The following is a 9486-nucleotide window of genomic DNA, read 5'->3' as shown; positions in this document are numbered from 1 at the left end:
CGTACATGGTTCGGGATCGCATGCAAGCTCATGGAGCAACAGCAAAAGAAATACATCTTCCAAGAAATCAAATCATTTTCAGCTTGACAATGATAACCATTCCTTGACCCAATTCAGCTTATTGTGCAAACTCAAATACCTGGGCCGTGTTTAGATTATGAAAAATTTTGGACGAAATTCACCGTCAATCGAAGATTAGAAGGACTAAATATAATTAGATCTAATTATAAAACTAATTACATGGATGGACGAGAAATCACAAGACGAATCCATTAAGCCTGATTAATCCGTCAGTAGAGGTTGTTTACTGTAGCATGAAATTGTTTAATTATGGTCCAATTATGTTTAAAAGATTCGTCTTGCAATTTCACCCGGAGATTATGGGATGAGTTTTATTAGTTATCCATATTTAATATTTCTAATTAGTAGTCAAACATTCAAAATAACTATAGCGCTGGAAAAATTTTAGGAACTAAACGAAACCCAAGTCCTAAAACTACCCTCACATAACAATGGAGGAGCAGGAACAGGCGAACAGCTCTTCCAGCCAACTGAGCACAAGAACAGTGTCACAGGTCGATTCCTTGGGCCCTGCAATGATGTCGTTGACCGGAACCACGCCTGTATGTTGCAGATGCTGCATCGCCTTCTCCACCTTCACAGTCAAAATGCAAGTTCAAAAGCTTATCAGGAGAACAGTGAAGTTGTTAGAAGAGTCAAGGACCTATTAAATCTTAGTTTATTAAAATTAATTAGTTATTTGCTTAGAGGTCAAATATAGTACTAACCTCTGTTCGCGAATACTTGTCAACTTTGACTTTTACTATTGCTACTTTGACCGCTAATTATTTAAAAAGTATTCAGTTAACGAGAACACTTAGAGTATCATTGTATTTTGTGTCAAGAATACTTTAAGTACGACACATGTTTAAAATGACATAACAATGAATTTATGAGAAAATTGAAAATCAAATTTTAAATAATAAAGTTAAAGTTGTCAATTATTTGTGAACGGAGGTTAGTACTTCCTTAAAGAGAAAAGATATATCAATCTAATCAAATCTCTTCTCTGTGGCCGGCCGTGGACAAAGCCAGCAGCCCTAGCTGTGTCTCTCTCTTCCTCAATCCTCCTCCGGCAGGGGCAGCTTATTCGCCGTCGGCTTGGGTGGCAGCGACTTGGTGCGGGCAGCCGGCGGCGCCCTCTTCTTGGATGGGGACGGTTCCGCGAGACCTTCCGCCGCCGCTGTCCGCTTCGCAACGGGCTGCTTGCTGAGGTCAGGAGAAGAAGGCTGCGGCGGCGGCGGCTCGTCGGTCTCGGAGTCTTCCACCACCTCATATCGGCACCATGTCGTCGTCCTCCACGTCCTCCTCCTCCCGGCGCAGCAAGAAAGTGACGGCGACGAGGGTGACGAGGAGGAGGAGGCGGCGGCGGCGAACAAAGAGGTCGAGGTAGAGTCGACCGCGCCGAAAGCTGCGGAGAGGAGGAAGGCGGCGGCCAAGGATGGCACCAGGTCGTCCCCGTCCAAGAAGAACAAGGCTGCTGCACCTACTTCGGCAGCTGCAATACCCATGGAGGTCGCCAAGTCGCCCAAGCCCAAGAACAAGTCGCGTAAGAAGGCGGAGGAGGTCGCCGCGCCGCCCAAATCTCCTGCTCCTCCTGCTGCTGCTGCTGCCGAGTGCCCTTCCGCAGCAGAGGGTGGCCAGCAGCAGCAGGTGGAGAAGAGCGCGAGGTACTGGCACCTCTGGAAGGAGGTGGGGCTCCTGGAAGATGGCCATAGCTCCGACGAAGACTACGAGAATGAGGTGGTGGAAGACTCAGACCGACGAGCCGCCGTCGCTGCAGCCACGGACCAAGTCCAAGGGGAAGCTGCCGCCGCCGCCTTCTTCTCCTGACCTCAGCAAGCAGCCCGTTGCGAAGCGGACAGCGGCGGCGGCCGGTCTCCCGAAACCGTCCCCATCCAAGAAGAGGGCGCCGCCGGCTGCCCGCACCAAGTCGCTGCCACCCAAGTCGGCGGCGAATAAGCTGCCCCTGCGGAGGAGGATTGAGGAGGAAGAGAGAGAGACAGCTAGGGCTGCTGGGGCGCTGCTAACGCCGGCCGCGGGGCTTTGCCCACGGCTGGCAAGAGAGAAGGGATTTTCTTCTAATCTTTTGCTTGATTAGATTGATACATCTCCTCTTCTTATATAGAGAGGTAAACTTGACCCCTAAGCAACGACTAATTAACCCTAATGGGCTAAGGCCCAATAGGCCCTTGACTCCTCTAACAGAAGCACATTCACCTAATTGTCCCAGTTAGTCCTGGCTGTAAGAATGATCAGGGCTATTGTTTGCACAGTGACCCTTATGATTAAACGCCACCACATTCCCTGAACACAAAGATGGGCTGGAACTAATCAGCATCTTCCTCTGAAAACAGTAGAATTTACTAAAATTATACAATTCTAAAGTGTCACTGAGGAACTTACAGCAGCCCCAAGGCTTGTTTTGTATCCTAGGATGCATCCAATTGGAAGCCCAATCAGATAGTAGGCCCCAACATTGACATAGGCAACTATTGTTTGCCATCCACTCCCAATGGCAGCTCCTGCATAATTTTCAAAACATTTTTGAGATATGTGATGTTTGATGAACAAAAACTAGGCGGTTCCTGTGCTATGGCCCTGTTTGTTTCCGCTTTTTTGGATCTCGCTTTTCTGAGAATCAGGATTCTGAGATAAGCCAGCTGCCTGAAGAATCGGTTGTCTGAATAAGCAGGGTGTTTGGCAATCCTGATTATTTTGACCCGATTCTCTGAGTTGAGTGGTAAAATATCTGAAATGCCCTTGAGACGGATGACATCTCTTTTTTTTGCTGAATACGAGCAGAATTCAATAATTCTTATATTTTTTGAGTATCTTGACTAGATAATTATATTACAATAATATCAAATATATTTTAAAATTTTTTTGAAACCAAAATATACTTTAAAGTTAAATATACTTTTCCTATCTTTTTTTTCTACTAATCTTTATCAATTCTCTTCCTACTTTCTTTTTCTACTCTATCATCCTTATCTCTTCTTCAACCTTCCTCCCCTGGCTCATCCCCGATGCGGCGGTAGTAGGGGAGGGCGGCGGCGCGGTAGCAGCGCGCTCGTGGTCAGTGGCCGCGGGCTCCTCCGCCGCGTTCGCCGGTGCCCCCTCCGTCGCGGGGCCCGCCTCCGGGGTCGGAAAGAAGGCGCACGTCTGGGGGTGGCACTTCCCGAGCCTGCTCAAGGCGTTCCAGCGCCGGAGGTCGTCGGCGAGCGTGGCCGGGCGAGCGTGAGCCAGCGGTGCAGCAGCAAGGGAGGCGGGCGGCGGCGTGATAGCAGGGTGCAGCAGCAGGGAGGGCAGCAGCGCGGCAGCAGGGGCGGCCGGGCAGCAGGAGGGAGGGAGGGCGGCGCGGCAGCACAAGGAGCGGGGCGGCGGCGCAGGGGTGCCACGGCGCCGGCGTGTTGCTCCCGCGGGTCGCTCGATAGGGGAGGGGGCGCTCGGGACCGAAGGGGTATCGGGGGTAGGGGGAGGAAAATCGCCTCGCTTCTAGGATGCGCGACTCGCACGACGCGGTGGGGAGAATCCTCTCTCACGTTGTATTCTCGATTCCGGGAGAAGCCGTGGCACCCATAATCGAGAAATAAGCAGGGCGTTTGGGTGGGATTTTGGATTGTTTCCATCCAGAATCGAGAAATAAGCGGAAACAAACACAGCCATATGTTCTCCTTCAGTACCTGAGAGGATTGGCTGAATCCCATTCAAGAAGATGCTGAAGGCCAGCAATGGCATCAGACTGTTAACAGCCTCGATTACTGTGGTGCTGCTCGTGTACAGAGTGCTCAGAGTTATGACTAAAAGGGTCACAAAAATGCTGAAGGTGATGCTTGCCATGACAACCACAATGACTGAGAACCTTGCTACCTTTTGATGGCCAGCACCAAGTTCATTACCAACACAAATACTGCATAAGAAGTTGGTAAAATATTTTATCCATGAGGGTATATAAATATAGAGAGATAATTCAGCTTTCTACATTGACCTGGCTGCATAGCTCAAGCCAAGCATGATCTGAAAGTCCCAGTTCCAGTAATTGATGCTGAAACAAAAAAGATTACAGTACAGAGTTATGTCTGAATACAAATACATAATCATGAGCTACCAAAGAGGATGGTCGTACCAGATACAGAGGGAATCGGGTGCAATCTCTGAGTTGGGAAGGAAGCACAAATCATTGCGCATACCAAATCTCCATCTAATATAAACCAACAAGAAGTACCTTAAACACCTAACAAACTAAGATCTAGCACCAGGTCACTCGTGCTAGCATGAAGGCTGAGGCAAAGGCTAGCTTGGCATTATCCCCAGAGGCCTCTAAAGGCAAGCAAGGACAGTCCAGTCCAGGTCTCTTTACAAGCTGGACTACAGATGATGTAATCCCATGTCAACACCACAAGCATGCACCAATTACCAAGAGAAGCTCAGTGTCGGCACTCTGAGGAGGCCTCAGTCGAGCACAAATGAGAAAGGGTGTGGAAGATCAACACCACCAGTGTGATGTATGCCACAGGGTTGACAATGTTCTGGGCCTGAAGGAACCTCTGCATCAGGAAGAAGAGGGCAAAAGCAAGCAGCTGTGGCAGCAGGCCACGAGCATACAGCTGCCCCACCACAGCCACATCTACCTCTTGCCCAATGAGCTGCAAGAACAGGCCAGCATACCAGTAGAGGAAGGAGATCGAAATAGCTGTTGTGAGCTAGCACATGTGCCCTCTGGCACACAATGCCATGGCCATGTACCTCCTGGCTCTAGGCCTGACCACAGATAGTTTGAACTGCACAAACCATGCCAATCTACATTGCGCACATAGTGCATGCAAGCAACAAGTGTTGCAACAGGACGATATGTTTAAGCAAATGAAAAAGAACTGGAGAGCACAGGAAGCATGTGCAGTGACATACCATGACGCCATAAGGTAGGCCCTGGATGTCGATGTTGCTGATCGATGTGCCGGCAGGCTCAAGCTCACCGAGGTGTCCCACAAACATCGGTGTGATGAGACTGAGTGTGAAGCTGAAGAGCGTGATGAGGATAGAGCCCATGAGATGCGCCACAGGTTGCCTGCCTCCCACGCTGTCAGCTGTGCCAGCACGCCCATGGTAGCTCTCACTACAGCTGCTCCTCCGACACACCCGACGAGTCATTGATGTCCAGCAACTGTGTCATCACATTGCTGCCTTCACCCCTATTGTCCCCTCCACGAGTTCTGCACTCAGTTAAGAGTTCACTCTATATGCATATGATCTGTAGTCATAACTTCTAGAATTCCTGATTCCCTGATTGGAATGGAGGGTAACTAACCTTCCTGGGGGCACAGCTACCAGTCAACTTTTTTTGAACTGAAAACAGCGAGGGAGGCCCCCGCTGTAACATTTTATTTAGAAAAAAGAAAACACCAAAAGTTAAGAATACAGTAAGCCTGTACAAATAAAAGAAGAAGCAAAAGGGAGCAACAACTAGACAGAAACTTAAGAGCTATCTACGAGCTATACAGACAGATGGGACTAAGTTAAGCGCTACCAGTCAACTTGCTGGCTGAAGAGGTTTGCGGAATGATGGAAGTGGTGAAGTGTGACTAGCAAGTGGCATTGCAGCTTAGGAGAGGGCCTTAATAACCTACCAGTTCAAAGAAAATTACTGGTGCCATGAAACCTACTGATCAGTTTCATAATATTTTTTACAAGGAAATGGACTCAACTTTAAGTGTTGGCCTTTACTAACTATATCCCTCCAGTCACCAGAATATGGGTGTAACTGTAGGTGAACTATACAGCAGTATTTTCAAGCACTGCAAGCCTGAACAACAACAGGGTTGACAGAAAAGGTCATATTTCCAGTAGAGCTGTCCCTATTGTTTCCATCTCTCTGTGTCTCAAACAAAAAGAGGACAGATCAAATAAAAAAATTATGCACTAACTTTCATTTGATAACTTGAAGTTGCAGTTCAACAAGAAAAATATCATCACTCATGCTCACCGGTCACAAAGTTGGAAGATGTGGTAGTGACATCAAGTTGCAGTTGCATAGATATCCAGCTCTGGAGGAGTTGCTGACATGTTACTGTAATATAAGACTCATACCATGAACCCCGAGCACAAATCTCTGTACAAGGTACAAGGCCATGTAATGGTCCTGGTTTGCACCACATTGACTGTTCAATAAATCTTAAATGTCCTATCAACAAAGACAGGACACACCATGACCATGGCATAAATCAGTGGTTTTGTTTTAGAATACCTCTTTCAACAACTTAATGATAAGCTTTCCAGCTGCTTGTGTCTCTCCCGCTTGGGCCAGCTTACTTTCAACTTTTTGACATAACTTAAGATCAGGAATTAAATTTCTCTGGAACATGCGGCAGGCCACATTATATGATTGGAGTGGCAGTCCTCTATTCAGAAACCTCTCCATCAAAACGTGGCATGTTTGAGCATCTCTTTTTGATGCAGTTCTTAGTACCTTGCTGAGGAGATTATAAGCCTCACTAAGTTTACCAAATGCACATAGCTTCTCAATAACCTGATTGTACGCACTACTAAACTGCTGCCTTGCTAACATCTTATCCAGCAGAATGAGTAACTCTTCAACTTTACCCCTTTCACAATATCTATGTATCACCGTCCTGTATGTGACAGGTGTAGGGAGCAAACCTCTTTTAAGCATTTTCTGTACAAGCTCTGTGGCTTCTTTCATTTTACCTTTCTTTCCTAGAGCATCGACAACAACAGTGTATGTAACAACATCAGGATGCCTGTTGGTCAGATACATGTCATCCAGTAAAGAGAGCGCCGATTCCAAATCACCCTGGCGAGAAAATCCATGAATTACAGTTGTGAAGTTAACAACATTAATGGAGCAGCCCTTGCTTTGGCACTGCTCCATGAAGTCTTTGGCCTCTGCTGGCTTTCCTTCCTTGCATAAAGCATGAATCAATAAGTTAATCTCCACAGTTGTGGGGAAGAAACCCTTCTGCAACATCTGCACTACCACATCACATGATTCCTTTAACTTCCCTTCCCTCCTAAATCCATGCATAACAACACTGTATGTGATATCACTGGGAGTCCACCATTCCTCTTCGCTCTTGTTTAGCAATTCCCATGCTTCTGAAGTCTTTCCGACTTTGCAAAGCCCATTTAACAGTGCAGTATGTGTGACTGTATTTGGCTTGCAACCACTCTTATACATATGTTTCATCATCTTTCTTGCTTGATCGAGTTCCCCAGTCCGGCAGAATCCATCAACAACTGCACTATATGTTACAACATCAGGGTGGCACCCTTTTGAAATCATCTCGCTTACAATTTCCTTTGCTTCTGCCATCCTACCATTCAAGCAAAATGAGTGCACAATCGCACTATAACCGACTTCATCAACACGGAATCTTTTCCCCTCTGACTCCCTCAGGAACCCCAATGCTTCGTCTGCATGACCATGCTTAGCAAGAACATGAATAAGCATGTTATACGTGACCTGATCTGGAAATAGACCTGCATCATTCCTCATCCTCTCAAGTAAATCCCGCACCTCTGCCACCCTCTTCTCCTTGCACAAGAAGCTCATCACTGTAAAGTAGCTGATCTTATCTGGTGGACACCCATTTTGCAGCATCGAACCAATCATCTCCAGTGCATCAATGATCCGCCGAGCTCCACACAATCCTTTGATCAGGCAATTGTACGTGACTACGTCCGGGTCAACCCCAACACGCCGCATCCTTTCGGCAAACTCAAGCGCCTTGTCGATGCGGCCAGCCACGACAAGCACGTTCACTGCCACGTTGCATATAGATATGTCGGGCGCACACCCATCCTTCTGCATGAGCTGGAGCACGCGCATGGCGGAACGGAGCTTCCCCGCGCGGCTGTAGGAGAGCATGAGGTGTGCGAACTGCTGTGTCCCCCGCCGCATACCCCGGCGGATCATGAGGCGCATGACGCGGCGCGCCGGGTCGTGGAGCCTGGTGCGGCTGAGGAGCGCCAGCATTTCGTCGAACACCTCTGGGGCGTGGCGGTACTTCCACTGGCGGTCGGCCCAGCGGAAGAACTCGAACGCCGCGCGGGCGTCCCGCTGCGCCTGCGCGCGCAGCACCGCGCGGACCTGCGGCGGGGAGAGCACGCGGAGGAGGTGCCGGAGCTGCGCCTCCCGCTTCGCGTTCCACGAGTCCCGGAGCTCGAGCAGACTGCAGGTGTCCCACACGAGGCGGCTGCGCGACTCCTCCGCGAGGTCATCTTCGAGGGGAGCCTCATTTGCGGCGCGAGCCGGCGCGATCTCCCCGGCAGCCGTCGAGGGTGTTGCGTTGGCGCAGGGGCGGCGGGGCTGGAGGAAGAGGGGGAAGAGCCGTCGGCGCGGGAGCAATGGGTTCTTGGCTAGGCGCCTGAGCATGGCGTGCGCTCGTGCACACGAGAGGCCAGCACTTGGTGATTGTGAGAGTAATCGGAAATGGCAGGAGGATGCCGGCGCCGGCGGCCGCCACGAGCGGACTCAGTCGAGTTCTGGGGGAGCAGAGCACGCTGGCCAGCGGGCCGCGGGTCAGGTCACTTTTGCTACGAAGTCCACAGGTTGCAAGAAATTACGAGACCAACCATTTGTAAGCGTAGCTTTTTTGCATAAAGTTAGAGACCACAGTGTTGTAAGCGTAGCATTTAGCACTTAAACCGGTGAGCGGTTTAAGATTAACCTCCGAATGTATCTGTATTTTCCCAACTTAGATGTATGCACTTTATCTTGACATATTTTGTTAGATCTTTTTCAGTATAGAATGTTTTGTGCTCCTCTCATTCTCCATTCTTATGATTTCTCTATTTTTCTCTATAGTAAAGTAACTCTTTTACAGTATCTTGCTAAAAGCGATTACTCCTATCCTCCATTATATTAGAACAGTTATTTTGCAACATCATGCAGAAAGTTGGACACATTCTTGAGCGATACAGATATCTTCATAGATTTCTTTTCTTTGACTGAATACACTACTACTTGAGTTTTAGTGCTAACATTCTTTTCTTTTTCTACACTTGGATCTTACAGAAAGTTAGACGCATTCTTGAACATTATAGATCTCTTCATAGATTTCTTTTTTAACCGAATACCCTACTCCTAGAGTCTTAGTGCTAACATCCTTTTCTTTTCTTTTCTTTTTTCTGCACTTGGCTAAAATCCATCTTGCATCCTTGACGATAAACGACATCTTCCTTGAAAAAATAATTATCTATAGCTTTGTATCAATTACTGGATTCTTATTGACTTCCTCGCTCACTGTACATTAAACTTCTATATGGTTTTTTGAGAATTAACTTCTACTATATTGTTTTATAAGCTGACGCTGTGGTCAATCTTAAAAAGGGAAATAGTTTAAGGCCATGTTCAGTTCTTTACATGTAAACGCATTAAAGTAAAAAGAAATCTTGCTAATTGAA

General features: G+C 47.9%; 2 protein-coding genes across 8 annotated transcripts; both read right to left on the bottom strand.

Moving 5' to 3' along the window:
• Positions 1–386: 386 nt before the first annotated feature.
• LOC120700141 (pentatricopeptide repeat-containing protein At1g09900-like) lies at positions 387–8630 on the bottom strand. Of its 7 annotated transcripts, XM_039984337.1 has the most exons (7): positions 4972–8630; positions 4190–4709; positions 4052–4108; positions 3747–3973; positions 2467–2585; positions 2281–2367; positions 387–655 (listed from the first exon to the last, which is right to left on the bottom strand). In XM_039984337.1, exon 1 carries the CDS (start codon positions 8453–8455, stop codon positions 6299–6301), a length of 2157 nt encoding a protein of 718 aa, XP_039840271.1. In that variant the 5' UTR covers positions 8456–8630; the 3' UTR covers positions 387–655; positions 2281–2367; positions 2467–2585; positions 3747–3973; positions 4052–4108; positions 4190–4709; positions 4972–6298. The 7 variants fall into 7 exon arrangements, with proteins under 7 accessions (XP_039840271.1, XP_039840273.1, XP_039840268.1 ...); XM_039984339.1 differs by lacking the exons at positions 387–655; positions 2281–2367; positions 2467–2585 and having other exon boundaries at positions 3940–3973; positions 4190–5276; positions 5372–5434; positions 6047–8630; XM_039984334.1 differs by lacking the exons at positions 387–655; positions 2281–2367; positions 2467–2585 and having other exon boundaries at positions 3940–3973; positions 4190–4824.
• On the bottom strand, positions 2294–5112 carry LOC120701146 (protein DETOXIFICATION 41-like). The gene is made up of 6 exons (XM_039985290.1): positions 4972–5112; positions 4609–4709; positions 4052–4108; positions 3747–3973; positions 2467–2585; positions 2294–2407 (listed from the first exon to the last, which is right to left on the bottom strand). Exons 1-6 carry the CDS (start codon positions 5110–5112, stop codon positions 2294–2296), a joined length of 759 nt encoding a protein of 252 aa, XP_039841224.1.
• Positions 8631–9486: the final 856 nt, after the last annotated feature.

The sequence above is a fragment of the Panicum virgatum genome, chromosome 3K (assembly GCF_016808335.1).
Source record: "Panicum virgatum strain AP13 chromosome 3K, P.virgatum_v5, whole genome shotgun sequence".
Classification (NCBI taxonomy): Eukaryota; Viridiplantae; Streptophyta; class Magnoliopsida; order Poales; family Poaceae; genus Panicum; species Panicum virgatum.
This window is presented reverse-complemented; position numbering and strand designations above follow the sequence as displayed.